This window comes from Quercus robur, chromosome 2 (assembly GCF_932294415.1).
Source record: "Quercus robur chromosome 2, dhQueRobu3.1, whole genome shotgun sequence".
NCBI lineage: Eukaryota > Viridiplantae > Streptophyta > Magnoliopsida > Fagales > Fagaceae > Quercus > Quercus robur.
In genome coordinates, this window is record NC_065535.1 from 11729072 (window position 1) to 11746514 (window position 17443).

The 17443-nt window shown below is 30.1% G+C and overlaps 1 protein-coding gene across 5 annotated transcripts; it reads left to right on the plus strand.

Moving 5' to 3' along the window:
* Window positions 1-11353: 11353 nt before the first annotated feature.
* Window positions 11354-16525, plus strand: LOC126712373 (uncharacterized). 5 transcript variants are annotated; one of them, XM_050411679.1, is made up of 7 exons: window positions 11354-11500; window positions 13188-13358; window positions 13847-13998; window positions 14253-14362; window positions 14470-14555; window positions 16028-16132; window positions 16215-16525. In XM_050411679.1, exons 2-7 carry the CDS (start codon window positions 13249-13251, stop codon window positions 16324-16326), a joined length of 675 nt encoding a protein of 224 aa, XP_050267636.1. In that variant the 5' UTR covers window positions 11354-11500; window positions 13188-13248; the 3' UTR covers window positions 16327-16525. The 5 variants fall into 5 exon arrangements, with proteins under 5 accessions (XP_050267636.1, XP_050267638.1, XP_050267637.1 ...); XM_050411681.1 differs by having other exon boundaries at window positions 11432-11567; XM_050411680.1 differs by lacking the exon at window positions 11354-11500 and adding an exon at window positions 11638-11857.
* Window positions 16526-17443: the final 918 nt, after the last annotated feature.

Consider the following 17443-nt stretch of genomic DNA (forward strand, 5'->3'; position numbering starts at 1 on the left):
AAGGGATAGGCTGACTGATCAGACTGTGGTCTTTCCGTAATTGGATGGATCATGCCAAATACATGATAAAAGAAAACTGTTTTTTTGGCCAATATTTAATGGTTCCACTCGCATGGCCAAAAATTACAGTGCATGACGCGTTTACGTAAATGCGTCATGCACTGTAATTTTTTTTTCCTTTTTAGCTTTATTGTTTACTTGTAATATACAACCTTTTTAAAGTTTCATTTTTAAAAAATAATATATATTTATACTATTATCAAGTATCAACTTCAATAGTCTTGGCCTGTTTAGCAGTAGCTTTTTAAAGGGTTGTTGTTTAAAATAATATAATGACTATTTTAAAAAATGTTGTAAAAATATGTGTTTTAACTTTGAAATACACATAATGCAAAAAATATATTTGGTGCTATGTTTCAAACAATGTATTTTAAAATATGAAAATATATAATTGTGTATTTTATATGTGTATATATATATTTTTAAAGTGGTAATTTTCTAACAAGTACAATTATTTTATTAATATTTATTAGAAGAGTACACTTGAGAGAGAAGGGAGAAAAAGAGAGAGAATAAAAAAAGAAAAAGATGAGGTATGCATGAGAGAGAGAGAGAGAGAGAGAGTTAGGTTGAGTTTTATCAAGTGATTTTCATACTTTTCTAAATACTTACAAAAGTCTCATTGAATAATGTTATTTGAAAGCTGAAAATTGGTAGGAAATATTCTCTAAATTTAGTATTTAAATACCCTAATTGAAATGAGAGACGTAACTCAAATACTACTAAATGAAATCTTTTACCAAACGCGTTTTTTTTTTTTTTTTTTTTTACCTACATTTTTCAGTATTTAAATATTGAAAACTTTTGTTTAAACTACCTTACTTATCTCTGAAAAAAAAAAAAAAATTCAATCATGTTGAGCTATTCGATATAAACAAAACCATTCCACTTTGAAGAGATGCAGTTGTTTGACAAGGGTTGTTCTAAGACAGTAGAAGTTGTGTTCTTTGCTCACAACATCGGGCATTTCTTCTATCTTTTTTTTTTCTTAAGGGTGATTCTAAAAATAACTTTGAACAGTGATGATGATTCCTTCACTTTCAATGGTCAATTGATTGACGAGACAAAATCTATACTCGTGACTTCCTTTGTTGTTTTCTACTATTTTCATATCCGAAATTAAGGAAATCTTATAGATTACAATCTTATCACGCGTGTTATACATGTTAGCGATTTTTTTTATGTAAAAAAAAAAAAAAAAATACATATCAACTTTAACAAATAAACAAATAGTTTAAAAAATGTAAATAATCTAAATTCAGTCTTTCACAGCATCTCTCTATTATTATATCTAAAAGAAAAAAAAGAAAAAAAAGTTAAAGGGGTGTATCTTTGGCTACCCCATTAGAATCTATAGCCTTGACAATAATTTAAGCAGACCATGATAAATGCCTAAAAATGGGGCCACGTGGGACCACCGTCTGCTGCTATCTTCAAACATCCGAAAGATCTCCTCATTATAGATGCCTTTAAACATCAGCCAGCCAAGATGGCCTTGGATCAATCGGTTTTAGACTTTACAGTGGACAATTTTTACAGACAATTAGCATGTACTGCCAAGCCAAACCGACACTGTTTTAAACGGTTACCTTGTCGTTTTAGACTTTTATAGTTCCTCAAATTACGTATGAGGGCAAAACGGTCTTCATGGTTTGCTGTAAATTTGGATTTTGGACCAACTACTTCTGTCGGTCCCCCAATCTGCCTCCAAGTCAAAACGATAAAGACTAATGACTTTGACCAAGTTCGACAATGTAATTTCACAGCAATGTAGTATAGGAAGGAAGTTAGGAAACTGATTCGGTTGCTATTGAGTATTGAGTGTAAGTTTAACATCCCCAATTTTTCTGTAGTTTAATTATTGGTTACAGTTAACCTCCTGAGTTTTGGGTTAGTGTCAATTGCGTTTAAATTTTTTTTAAATTGACTAATTTTACCTCTAAATCTTTCTTAAACCCCAAACCGTTACTATTTTTTCTCATTTGTCTCACATTGATTACAGACCAAGTTAATCGGTTTTGAATAATTTTAAACCTAATTGGCATTAGTCCAAACTTAAAGAGTGTTAACTATATATTTTTTTTTTTTGTTTAATAAGAGATAACGATATAGTTTTTAATAGCTTTTATACTAAACGTGTGACTTTATAGTTTATTCAAAAAATTAAAATTAAAATAACTAATTTTATTAAATTAAAAGGAAAAAAGAAGAAGGCAAAAACATGTTGCCAAGCATGCACTAAGTTTAAATATTGGCAAACTTCTTATCTTTTAAAGATATTAGGGTTGTGTTTTCAGGACTTCACTTTTTATGTTAACAAACAATTAGAATTTTCGGGACTTGACTTTTTTATGTTGGTTTATGTTTATAATTTGAGTTCATATTATAATTTAAATGAACAACATTTAAATAAATAAAAGACTCTATTGAATCAAGTTTTTATATAATAATAGACAAAAGTTTTGTACTTCAATGTCGTGGCATGCTCTCCTTTACTAGGAGAGTCAAAATTTTGAAAATTTCTCTCCCCCAATTGTAACTATATAATTATTTTTAAAAATATATTATTATTATTATGATAATCATTTTCTATCTTATTCTAAAGGAATGCTTTTTAAACAATTTCCAATAATTTACATTTCTCACCTTGAATGTTTCATCTCCTAATATATATTTTATATTAAATTATTTGCTCCTCAAACCTTTTAACATTTGTTTCACAGTCGTTATTCTTTAGAATATTTAACTTTAACGAATATCTTGGCAATTTACAATGCATGTTATAGGAGATCATAAGATGATATAAGTAATTCATATTATATAGTAAGGGATGGCATCCAGCGTGACAAAGTCAAATTATGTGTGCCTGTTGGGTCATGTTCTGGGTAGGTTGAAAATATTTGACTAATCCTAATAATATGACTTGATTATCTTAAGGTAATTAACTTTTTTACTATAAAATACTAATAAATTTACATGCAATAAGTATGATTGGTGATATTCAATCATTTAATGTAATATAAATATTAAATAGTACTCATTAGTTTATAAACTTGGATGTACTTATGATGTAGGATTTACTTAATGTACATTCTTAAGGAACACATTAATCATTTATTTTAGAATACCTGTTATGAAAAATTGAAAAAATTGTCCAAAAAATTTAATCAATTTTTTTGTTTTTTCATAAAAAATTTCTTAAAATAGTTTACTAACATATATCTTAAGTAATGGAACGATAAGATTTATACAAAAAAAAAAAAAAAAAAAAACACATTTCAGCATATTCCTAAATACTTTTATGATTAACAAATGTAACAACCCTAAATTAGGGTGAGTTAAACCTTTGAGAGAGAGAGAGAGGGAGAGGGGGTAGTTAAATTGCGTCCGCAGTTCGTTGGCGTATTAGGCGCGCAAGGACCCGCGTGAGGTAGAGTTTGGTTAATGCAAAGCCATTAATTCCACGTGGTGTGAATCCGATAATGAGAATCATGCGGCTCGCGCATGCATTTATGAGTTCGTGTGGATGCGGGAATACGATCGGATGGTCCAGATCTGACATCAAATTCGAGTTGGCACGCGGGCTGGGAAATTGGATTCTCAAGCTGCACGCTCTTCAATGACTGACTTTGGAACTTATTAAATTCGCCCTACTTATTTCATTTCTTTAGCTACCCTTTGATGCTTTTCACAAATTATTGGTCTTTTCTAAACACCGTTGATCGTTTACACCTGTCAAATATATGTACATGATTTATTGATTTATTTTTACAAGTGCATCTTCCCGTTTTCTTTTTCGTAGAATTTGTTTGGATATTGTTTATTATAGAAATTTAAAAATTATATAATAAAATAAATTTTAAATGTATAAATAGTATCATGAGAGCTAGTTTTATCTAATATTTACATTTTTCCGTACTCACATAAAAAAGGCCAAATACTCCAACTTTCATTTTTCACTACAATCCAAACTCAAACTTATTCTTTCCTTTATTTTATTTTATTTTATTTTATTTTATTGACATACTTCATCGCAACTTAGCTCAATTGTATTTGTCCATCGCATTGATGTTTGATCACTCATAATAAGTTATAACAGTCATGTTATTGATTTTTTTTAGAGCAATTGTTAATAAAGAAAAGTTAGCAAAATGTCCTTATGTCTCTTGTCATTGAAGCATTTTAAGAAATTTTTTATAGAAAAAGAAAAAATGCAATTAATGGTTTGGTAAACTTTTTCAATTTTTCATAAATGTAGTATAAAAACTTTCATAAAATGTTTTATTAACAGTTCCCTAAAATACTCATTAATATGACACTTGTTAAAAAAAACCATTTCATGAAGTAAATATAAAAAATCTTTAAAAAATTAATTACATTTTCATTTTCTCATATATATTTTTAAATATTTCTTAAACCAATGTCCGCGTTCATTAGCTTTTCTCAAGCTTTATTGGTCCAACTTGAGCTCTGGCAACCATCAATTAAGAATTTAAAGCAGATTGAAGTATCAAACTTGTTGGAAATTAAATATAGACCATTGACAGCTGGATTTTATAGCATATGCTAAGTGAACTTTGATATGAAACACTTGCCAATTTCAATTTTGTATTGTGTATATTTTAACGGAAAAACTTCAACCTTAGTGCCACCAAAGTTATCCAATAATATTCCACTTGATTTAGTAAATATATTTAAAATCAACGCATGCAAAAGGCTATAAATAAGAGCATTTTTGTAATGAATGAGATATAAGAAAGGTAATTTAATGACCACTTAAATACAAATTTTCTATTACTCTTTAGCTTTATTTTCTTGCAACTATTATGGTACTACCTCCCTTTTTTATTTTAGGGTCATGCTAACAAGTGCCCTAAGGGCACCTGTTAACAATCCATTTTAAGAAAGTTTTGACATCACTTTTATAGGAAATGAAAAAAAATTGTCAAAATATTAATTTTTTCTTTCCCATAAAAACTTTCTTCAACTGGATTCTTAATCAGTATCTTAAAGGCACTCGTTAGCATTTCCCTTTATTTTATAACAAAACTATCAATATAATTATTAACATCTTACATTTTTCTCCAAAAAAAAAAAAACACACGGTGCATAGTCATTTATAACTTCAACAATCGATTTTTAGTATTTATACCATAGAGTAAATGGGTGGGACCTAACAAGATATATTACTGTTTTTTATAATTACTACAAGATATATTATTGTTTTTTATAATTACTACTACGGGACTACCTCCCTTTTTATTTTATAACAAAACTATCAATATAATTATCAACATCGTACATTTTTCTCTTAAAACAAAGTGCACTGTCATTTATAACTTCAATAATCGATTTTTAGTATTTATACCAGAGAGTAAATGGGTGGGACCTAACAAGATATATTATTGCTTTTTATAATTACTATAAGATATATTGTTGTTTTTTATAATTACTATAAGATGTATTATTGTTGGACATACAACCTGCAATGGGCAATCTTATTGTGGTGTAGTGTCGCTTGGCTGGTGAGGCCCCTATGAGCTGAAAATGCAACACAGGAGACACTGAGACAGGACAATAAACAATGTGCAGTAGCGACGTGGGGTCAAGGTGAATTACAGCCTATGCCACGTATATGAATAGCTTTTAGTAGGAGTTTTTAGCAAAATTTTTAACAATTAAATAAGAGGTTTGATATTTAATTATTATTTACATAAAAAATTGATTTGTATATTGATCACGACTTCTAACCCATTTAAGACCTATATTTAATCATTACTTACACAAGAAATCGATTGGAAAATCGATGGGTATCTTGATCATGACTTCCAACCCATTTAAGACTTCTGTTCAACGAACTAACCACTGAACTGGCTGGCTTCCTTGTGTCATACTTGAAATTTATGGCTTCCTTGTGTCATACTTGAAATTTATATTCTATTTATTTTAATCGTACAAGATTAATAACTTTGCATTTAATTTTATCACTATTTACTTAATAGTATTTTCTAAATTTATTTTTGTTCAAGAATTATGCTTTTACATCAATAAATATGAATATAAAATTTGTAAATTTATGTTAAAAATGATTTTATTTTAAATTAAAATGTTTTTTATTTGAAAGATTAATAAACACAATTTTTTAAAGCTTATTTATATTTATTATTTTCTATTCACTTTATAAAAATAACAAAAATTCATTTGAAAGTTGTTTTAATTTCTTTATATTTTTTTAAGGGTAAATTTCCACATATATGAAATAGGCCTATTTTAACTTTTGGATTTCTAGAAAACTTATTTAAATTTGAGGGGACAAATATGAAATTTTAAACCAAAACATTGTATATTATATTCATATAATATTATTACTAAGAGATTTTCAAATGGCCAGGAGCCATAGCCCCCTTGGCCTAAATATAGATCCGTCTTGATTGAAGCAGCATTTTGTTGGCCTCCTTTTTGGGATTGGTTTGTTGTTCCTTCACTTTTGGAGGTCTTGACATATGATGCCTTGGTGTAGTTCCTCTTTGTTGCAATAAAAAATTTTGATTTAAGAAAGTTAAAAAAAAAAAAATATATACAAACTTGGTACTATATACAATTATTGCTATTTGAGGAAAAATGAAAACGTTGCCAAAATTTTCCAATCTTAACTTAAAAGGTGAAAAAAGAAGAAGGAAAGAATCCTATGTGTGATGCATGAAAGGATGCTATCACATCTTTTATGTGACATACAGGAATAATTGATAATTTATCTTAGCCAAGCATAATTTTCTTTTCTTTTCTTTTCTTTTCTTTCTTCTTTTCTCTAGTGAGTTACTTTTTTATTTTTATATAAATTTTTTTTAAATAATTTATTAATATATGTCTTAAGGGCATACATTAATAAAACTATTTTCTAAAAGCTGCTCTGGTACTATTCATAACCATTTCATTCTCCTCTCTTTTTCTTCCTTCATAAATATTTTAAAAACACTTGCAAAATTTTTATTTTTATTTTTTTCTTCTGAACGCATAATTGAGAACAGTTTTCATCATTATCTCCCCTTTAAACTCACTGCAATCTATAATTATTTGTCATCAAGGTAGAGTAAAAAAACGTAGTCAACTTATCAGACTCGTTCAAATGCCGTAAAAGGCTTTGTAGAACAATAAATTGCCTCTCCAATAAGTTAACAATTTGAAGTCAGAAAAAAGATGAAAAAAAAGTAGTAGCCCTTCAATAAAGTTGATCACCAAAATCATAGCCAATTCTGAAAATTTTTCTACAAAGGTGATGATGGGTCATGGTCATATAGTCACCTCACCTGTGATTTGCTTTACAAAAAAAAAAAAAAAAAACAAACAAACAAATGATTGAGATTATTATGGAGATCATAACCTTTTATTAGGGTCAAAACAAAAGTAATTAATCAAGAAAAATTATATAATATACATTCAAATCAATTTGTGAATGCATACAAAAAATATGCATAATAATGAGAATGGGTCCCAAAGTGTGTAGAGACGTGATAATTGAGAGTGAAAGAACCTATATACGGGCGTGGTATGAGGGGAACATAGAAGCAGTGAAGTATGTAGGGATATAAGGAGACATTTGCTTCTGAAACTTCTGATTATTAAGACCCTCTATTTTGTCTTCTAGTCTCCACCACCCATATTTTAGTTTTTTTTCCCCTACTTTGTATAAACTTTATAAAAAAAAAAAGCAAGAACATTTTGCAAGATATGCTCACTTTTCATTTTAAAAATATTTAATCATGATTACTTTTTTCATGCAGTCATTCTCTTCTTCTTCTTTTTTTTTTTTTCTTTTTTTTTTCTTTGGTCTTTGTGAAATGTGGGCCGAGATTCGAGGCTCTTTTAAAGGCTTTTTGGAGATTAACAAAGAAGAAGAAAAGGTTTTTTTTTTTTTTTTCAATTTTGAGAATCTTATCACTCTCTAGTGATTGAAGCTATACTACTGTAAGCACTAGAGAGCAGGTGAGCTTTAACGTTATAGAAGATTTGCATTTGGGTTTTTTTTAAGGACAAAGACTACACGAAACATGAGCTATCAGTCATTGAAAGTGACCAATCCTCGAAATTGGATTGGGATTTGGGTTTTTTAATTGGGTTCTGGGATTTTAATCAATTATCTAGCCAGTTTGATTAGTCTAGACTCTAGACATCATTTTTCCGCTGTTGATGCATACGGATCAACAAGGCAGGTTTTTATTACAAATAAAACTAGAGAACTCTTCCAAAAACTTCAAAAAGAATGATCACTTTTCACAACAGTTTGAACTTTGAACGCGGGTGTTACTTAAAAAATGCTAATGGTTAAACCAATGTAAAGGCCTTGCCGAAGTACAGACACTAAAAAGTTAAAACCTATTTTTCCTTAATTTTTTTTATTTAAATTTAGCTATTTTATTTTTAAGATCTCTACTCATCATATCATATGACTTTTTTTTTTTTTTTTTTAAGAGAAAAATGAGTAGAGGGGTAAATTGAGTTACATTTTTCATATAAGTGTGACCATAATAGCACCTTACTCATTAATGCTACATCAATATTATATAGCAATAAACCAAAATTCATGTGTAAACTAAAAAGTGTTTTAATACTATAACAAAAATTGAACCTAATAAAACTAAAATAACAAAATTTACTTTTAGGTAACATATGATTAAGTTTTTATAAAAACAAAAATAATAGATAATGATTTTTTTTTTAATTTAAAACTTCTAGTTTTAAGTTTACTGACACTTGCCACATTTAAGTTCTACTGACACTTGCCAGGTTCGGTAGCATGAGTTTGTCCAAAACATAGAATTATCCTTTAGTTTAAAATCAACTTGGGGCACTGTCTTCTAGCTTGAACATCCTCTTCCTCGTATTATTTCACTCTCATCCTTTTCTCAATATATTAATGAACAGAATAACATTTGTATTTACTTGATGGGACTCAACTCAACCTAAAGCGTAACAGTAGATAATATTTTCATAAATTTCTGTCGACAAACACTCGACGTGAAGTGATATCACCTTAAATCAAGCATCAATTTGATAGGAAACGCATAGAAATGGTCATTTGTGAAGATTTTGAAAAAGAAAGTTTATAAAAGTAGCACAGGCTATAACAATCTTTTAAAAAACAATCAAGCATATGTGTAATTAGTAAAAGTAAAGAAAGCATTTAAGCCATAATAATGGGTTTGATAACTGAAGATTTAGGATTTTGGACTTTGGAGAGTAGTTCCAAAAGTAATACTCTAGTCCCTTACATAACAATAATCTACAGTAATTTATGTGTGATTCTAGGAGCTTTGCTCTTAAAGTATTTGAATAAAAAATTTTGAACAAAATTTAGCTAAAAACTTGGTTGTAACATAAAATTATAATTTCTTTTAAAGAAAGTAATATTGTTACATATCTTGAAAATTTAACTATTAGATTGTATGTTCTTCACGCTTTTAACACACGTGTCAAATTTTGTGTCATTTGGGTGTTATTTACTATATAATCCATAAACTTATTTTTTATGTATAATTTTAGACTACTAAAACTTGTAATTTAAACAATTGATTGATGATATAGTTATTAATCTTTGATATTGTTACATATTCTGAAAATCTAATCATTGGATTGTATATTTTTTACGCTCTTAACACATGTTAAATTTGATGTTACTCAGATGTTATTTACTATATGATCTATAAACTTATTTTTTATATTTAATTTAAAACTTGCAATTTAAAAAATTGATTGATAACATAATTATTGATCTTTGATTTTTTGGAAATTTAATAAACATAGAGGATATAAGAAAAAAACGTAATTCAATAGTGGATTTGTCAAAATTCACATTCAATAAAAAGATATAGAGTAAAGTTGTAACCTAAGGCTACAACCAAATTTTAGCCCAAAATTTTTTTTTTTTGGGCCTTCGAAGAAGATCTACTCCCTCTTTCCATAATTCCATTCCTCATGATTAGTCACATTGGATTATAAAGACTGGACTACTATTTAATGAACTTTACCCAATCAGATCCATCTCATTAATGTCAAGTATCAACATAGCTTTATCAATAAAACATGCACATACATACTAAATACCTTGAGAAAAATGTGACACTCAGTCAACTTGTGGTTTGTAGATTTTACTTTTATGCATTAGTGGTTTTAAAAATGGTACTTCACCTATATGTAGTGATTAAAATTGATGATCATCTTTATAAATAAATAAAAATCAGTAGCATAATAATATTAATTAATAACAAAGTATAATGGATAGTAATAGAATGAATCTCACGCGGAAAAAGTGTCATCTTCAAAATCACGTTTTTGGCAAACCAGACTGTCCACACCACAAACTGGAAAATATCTTACCGTAGAGTAATATTACAAATTTACAATTATAAATTATTTTACAATGTTTTTACAATCGTTATCGTGGAAAACTTTCACTAATTTTCATATGAGCATATTATTGATATCACTTTTTTTTTTTTTTTTTTTTTTTTTTTTTTTTTTTATCAATAATCACTCACCATATCAGTAATTTGTAAAATAATTTGTAGTTCTGGTATTTTTCTTCTTCTTTTAACAGGCAAGTTTATGTCCAAAAAATTTATAGGCCAGCCTCACCTTAGCCAAATTTGAATGGGCCTTTACAAACTCAGTCACAAGACTGAAAAAGCCCGGTGCAATTCAAGCCCACGTTATCCAAAGCCCAAAACTGACATGCTAGGAAAAAGGGTTTAATGTCAAAGAGACTGTATTTGGATTTCTCTAAACATTGGGGTTTGGTAGGGTTTTAGGCCCTGTTTGGTGATTCCATTAGATTTCTCAAACGTATTTAAAACATAAGCAAATCAAGTTTCGGTTGTTTTTATACCATTGCGTCACACAAGGTTTTGAGAACTTACAATTTTAACGCACATTTATTATAATATATGGATATATAAATATATGTTAACCAAATATTTTTTTGAAACAAATATGTTAGCTTTTTTTTTTTTAGAAGGAAAACAACTAATATTAATAGAATAAAGGTGGAGAGGAGCATCCTCCATCCATACAGTCAAATAACCATATAATAGTTAGAATCTTGGCCTATGATATAGTTCTATATACAAACACACACTTTCACTGAATAATATGATTTTTATTTTTATTGGGCCTCCAATTTGGAGCCCCAAAATGTTAGTAATCCGTCCCTTTAATTTATTTTTATAGTCAGCCCAAAGGCCCAAACCCGAATCTGAAGAATACAAAACCTAGCAATTTGGTCCTAAAAAGACAATTTTGTCCCTAAACTTAAAACAAACGCCGTAGCTTTTTAATATTCTCTTCTGTCCCTTGCCTACAACAGACTCTCTCATCCTCTTTGCGGCGGCGGCGTGGATCGGGCATGGCCTTTGGAGTTCAGATTTTGGTAGTGTTTCTTCAGGAGGTTGGCAGTTAGGGTTGTATTGATTTCTATGTTGTTTGGCTGAGTTTTTTGTTGGGAATTTACAAAGGTGTACTTTAAGGCATGGGCTGGAGGTGAATTTTAAAAATGGATTTCACTTGTTTTTGGTCTGAGCTGAGAGTGCAAGAGAGGAGAGAATCACTAACGGTGTTTATATGTTTAGGGACAAAGTTGTCTGTTGAGTACTAAATTGGTGGGTTTTAAAATATTTTGGACCTAATTAGTATTATCACAAAAGGTTTGTGAAATTTACCCAAAACCAAAAAAACCTACCCACTAACCCGATAGAAATAGAAAGAGGAGGTGTTTTCGGCGGGGCTCCGGCCAATACTTTATCGGGTAAGTTCAGTATACTTCGGGTTTTCAATTTCAGTTTGTGTGTTCTTTTGGGAATTTGGGTTTTTTTTTTTTTTTTGGTTCTTCTTCAGATTCGGTTAGGGACGACATCGTTTCGTTTTTATTTATTTATTTATTTTTAAATAACGATTTTTAAAATTAAGAAATAAATTAAAAAAAAGAAATATTAAACTCATGCCAAAACGGCGTCGTTTTTAGAAGTAAGTTATCAAAATATTGTTGTTGCCCTAACGCAGAAAGCCCCCAAATCACTGAGAGAGAGCGAGAGAACTGAATAACAGCTTAGAATTATCACTTTCTCTATTCAATTTTGACTCTCTCTCTCTCTCTCGTTTCTGTGTTTTTGAAATTTTGTATTGCTTGCTTGTTCGCCAGGAAACCCTGAAAATCATTGGAGGTAACTTTTTATTAATTTGTTGTTCGCCGTAAGTAGGGGTTTATTATTTTCTTAGAATTCAGTTATTATACGTACACGGTGTCGTTTTAGATTAGGTTTAGGTTATGTGAAACCAACCAGAACTACGTTAAGAGCATATGCTTTTTGTGTGATATTAGTGTTTTTTCGTATTCTTAATTTTTTTTTATCTTTCTCCATGCTGATACTATGTAGCTATATACCTAGGTTGAGTTTATGCTTTTGGTGAGCTTGGTTCGATTGAATTTATTTGAGGTTTTCATCCTGTATATAGTGCTGACATACGAACAACATGGGAAGGCACCTAGGTTACCCAGTAACTAGTTCTGGCGGGTGGGGTCAATTACAGTTTGATTAACGGTTAGGATTGTTATACAATATACTCTACGACATGCGACTAATCTGAGTGAAGTTTTCATATGTTATAATATATATATATATATATATATATATATATATATGGGAAAGCACCACATTGTAGCCTCTATCTTATCTTGGTCCAATTAATGACATCTATGCATGATATATATTGGATGTAATCTCATGTCGAAATTTCTTGTATTTTTATTTTGTACTACATATGAACAATATACAAAATAAATTGTAAAAAAAAATGCCTTTAAAAAAAAACTAATTATATTGTTTAATTTGTTTTTGAAAATTGACCATTAATTGAATTATTTGATTCAAGTATGAACAGTATAAAATTATATATTATTAAAAACAAAACACTTCTATGATTGTCCTCATTTGTGATTTTTTATTTATAAGTTACTTTCTCAGTTTGTTTATCAAACAAGTGTAACAGCTTCAAAGCATTTCAGAACTGTAGTTACCAAATGCTAAATAGCTTTTTCAGTAGTAAAGGTCCACTGACGAAAGCTCTACTTGTTACAGTGATCCTGAATGCGCTCTTAGTTTCTGCTAAATGAAGCACTAGTTCTAATTGGAGCCCGCAATGGAAGGATTGAAGGTTTCAGATGCCAATTTGGTAGTTTACGTGCACCCATCAAAGAGTAACAAGGTTCCACAAGCGGTTCTCCGTGAGCTTAGTTCTCTGCTTTTCAGGTATCGTCCTTCACCCCCACTAATGTGAACATTTATATCCCCCTTTTTTTAGCGATTGATGATGTTAAATTTATATGTTGTTATTGTTGTTCATGTGATTTGGAAGACTTCTTATTGGAATCTCTAAGAAAATCTTTATCATCTGTGATGCAATCATTACTCACTGTGTTTCAATACCAGTCTACCAAATTTATGATATGGAACTCTTTTGCATAGATAGCAACCCCTATCCTTTTGATAAATGTTGCTGTTGACCATGATGTTGCTTTCTTACTATCTAGTGCTGAGATGATGTGGTATAAGTTTTCTTATCGTGGAGAACTATTTATTGTGTTATTTTGCATAGTTAAAAGGCGCGCTTTCTGCAATTTTATAGATTGTTTTGTAGAAATAAAAAATGCAGGATCTATCATTCTCTGAATTCATTAATATTTAGTAGATCTGCATTTGTTAATGTGCGTATGTGACTTTTGTGGTTTTGATTACAGGTTCAATGAAAGTTTTGATGGTGTGGTTTTAGCTTATGACGTCCAAATTCAAGACAAAATTGCAAAGATTCTTCCAGGATTTCACCCTTATTTTGGTGTGAAGCTAAAAGCAAAGTTGTTACTTTTTGCTCCAAAGCCAAATATGCTTTTAGGTAGTTTTGTGATGCCCCATCTAACTATTTTAGGACTAGTGTGCTTTGCTTTCTTTTCCTTTCTTAAATCACCCCCCCCCCCCCCCCCCCTCCCCCGACCCCCAAAAAATAAAGAACAGAAAAATTATTATAAGAGTTTGTTAGATAAAGACCAAATGTGAACTTCATTGAAGCATTCATGAACATATGATGTATTTTCTTCATATGCCTTTTTGTTGACCTTGCTGATTGTTTTCTCATAATGTCACTTACAGAGGGAAAGGTGGTGAAACTTACGGAAAGATCGATTCATGTCATTGTTCTTGGTTTTTCATCTGTTGTCATAACAGGTGAAGACATTCGAGAAGATTTCAATCATAAAATTGTAAGTAGTTCATCATCTTTTTCAAAGTCCACATCCTTTCCTCTAATCTCGTATGTATGAGGACTTGAATGCTGATTGAATTATGTGATATGCATATTTTGTCCTAGAAACATGGTGATGAACTATTTGCTAGCAGATCTCAAAAGCGACATGTGATAAAGGTTGGAACCATGATTCGCTTTTTAGTCAAAAGGTGACATTTTTATCACATCAACTTATTTAGACTGGCATGTTCTTTACATGTGTGTATGTGTGTGTATTTCACTCATTTAATAACTTAAGTTTGGTCTGTTTCTCCTCCTTCCTCTCTCTCTCTCTCTCTCTCTCTCTCTATATATATATATATATATATATATAGGTAATATTGGTCTCTTGGTTTCATAAAGAATATAAAGATTGATATTGATACGATTTTAAATGGATGGTTGTGAAATCTATTTATATATGTGTGAGGTCTCTTTACATATGTGTTTCTCAAATTCTTAATACCGTAAACATAAAGAGAGGAAGCTTTTATGATGAAGGAAACAAACTTTGATGAAATTCCTTTATTTTTGACTACTAGTTCAAATTAAAAGAACAGTTAATCTACTCATTTAGGTAAATGTGATTCACATTTGAGGAGATTGTGAGACCTATTGATCAATTTAAGTCTTTGTTGCTCTGTACCTTCAAACATGGGATTTTACCAACTGTACTTCAAATTTTGATTTCCAACTTTCTCTTAGATCTTCTAATTGACTTGCTTTTTTATTTTTTTATTTTGAAGGTGCTTTATGTTCATCATTGTGAACATAGAGCAGTCCTTTACATATTCAATAAAATTCTGTTACTTATAAAAAAAAAAAAAAAGGTAAATTGTTTGCCTTGTGTTACTTCTAAGTCGTTTGTGAATGGCATTTAATAGAGAAACCTATACAATCAATTGCAGCACTTATGAAATTAAGAATATGGGCATGCTGATCATCTAGTGGGATTCACTACCTGAGGTGCTAAAAATATTGGGATTCTACCTAACTTATACAACCCCATGTAGTTGGTAACAACTATTGTTGTGTATAGATATGATGACCATGAAGGTTCATAAAGGAATAGATCTTATTTATCCATTCCTTTTTTTTTTCTTTCTCTTTTCTGATTATTCAACTATTAATAAGAAATAAGGCATATACAATTTTTTTTTAATTGTTTGTTCCTATTCAAGATTTTCTTTTATATTGATTGATCAATTGCAATTTACTTAAAAATTTGTTTTACTGCTCCAAGTTGACATATTTAGCTATAATTTAGAAATCATCTCATCTCTTAATGCTGGTGTATCAATCTAAAAACTTTTACATGTTGGTTGCAGCAAGTCCATCAATTACATAAAAGCTTTGTTGGCAGCTTGAAATTTGTTTTGATAGGTAGATAGTGGGGGCGGGGCAGGTGGTGTTAACCACAAATATGTGACACCACAAAGGATGTCATTACAGTTGGGCTCTCACTTGAACCCCGGCAGCTTGAATTTATTGAACTAAGTGTAATTATATACGAGTTAGATATTTTGTGCTTTAAGTCAAAGTTCTGGAAAATTGGAAAAAATTAAACTTGTTTAATTGCAAAACATTGTGTTGAACTTTATATCATAATTGTGTGTTGAACTTTATACCTTCATATTTGCAGTTTTGATGAGGAAAGACTGCACATTTCTGGATCTCTACTTCCAGCTAACACAGGAAGCATTCGCTGGTTGGCTAGACATTCGGAAGATTTTTCAGTATCTGACAGGTTTTAAACTGAGTTTTGAGTTTAAGAAAATTTTGAGAACTTTTTTTCTGTTGTATAAGTCAGTAACGTAAAAAATTTGCAGGAGTACAAGGAAAAGGAGTGAAAGTGAAGGAGAATTGGTAGGCGGGGAAACATATTCATTGAACAATGACCATCAAATCAAGAAATCAAAGAAGCATAGAATTAGAGAATAGTCTTAAAGATTGTTGGTTCTACAATACACAAGATGTTCTCTCGTTTTCATGGGATTGTGCAAGGCAATCTGTTCTCATGTATTTGTTTGCCAAACTTGTTGCGTAGAATTTTTTTAGTTTTTTAAGTCTGCTTTTGATTTGTTTCTGACCTCATTAATCTCACTTCGTCATTTTTGTCAATCTGAAAGCTTTTGTATCATTTTAAGTCTGCTTTTGATTTGTTTCTAACCTCATTAATCTCACTTCGTCATTTTTGTCAATCTGAAAGCTTTTGTATCATTTTATGGAATTTTCTTTTATAAGTACATGCTTTATCAGCATACTTGATAACGTGTAATCTCACTGCTGCTCCAACCTGGTACCAATTGGTTGAAATTGTTGATCCAGAATATTGGAGGCAGGAGCAAAAGCTATGGATGAAGCAGTTCAATTCGCATAGGATATTGGAGTGAGATGTTATTTTCAAAAGTGATTCGAAGCTTGTTATGACTCCCTAACTGTGGCTCTTCTTCAACCCGTTGCCATTGCCAACATCATCACAGCAATTTGCCACAAGCAGAAAGACTTCAGATCAGTTCAACCGTCTCACGTTAGACGGGTGAGGAAACAAACTAGCACAATTTTAGCTCAACATGCCAAGCGTCTTCATATCTTTCTAACTTGGATAGAGTAAAATCCGATTTTGATTGAGTCGGTAAGATGCATTGTATTTATCTTATTCTTAATAAAGTTACTCTATTTTCCATTAAGAAAGAAAAAGAAAAATTAAAGAGTTTCCTGTAGTCAAATAGGACCCAAACAGAACTTTTCTTATTAGAAAATCCATTTTGTTTACATGGAAATCTTTTAAATACTCTTAAGACCAAGGTTGTTGAAATCAGGATCTTACATAAAATTGTAGAAGGTAGGTGGGATCGTAAATCGTAGGATCGGATCGTGGATCGTAAGATCCTACATTATTTGAGAAAAAAACAAAAATACGCATTAGTATGTAAAATAATAACATGAATTATATATTCATTCATAAAAAACAAAAAATTTGCATCCATTTGATATAATTATCATACATCATTACATCTATTTGTAAGTAGGGGTGTTCGCGATGCGGTGTGGTGCG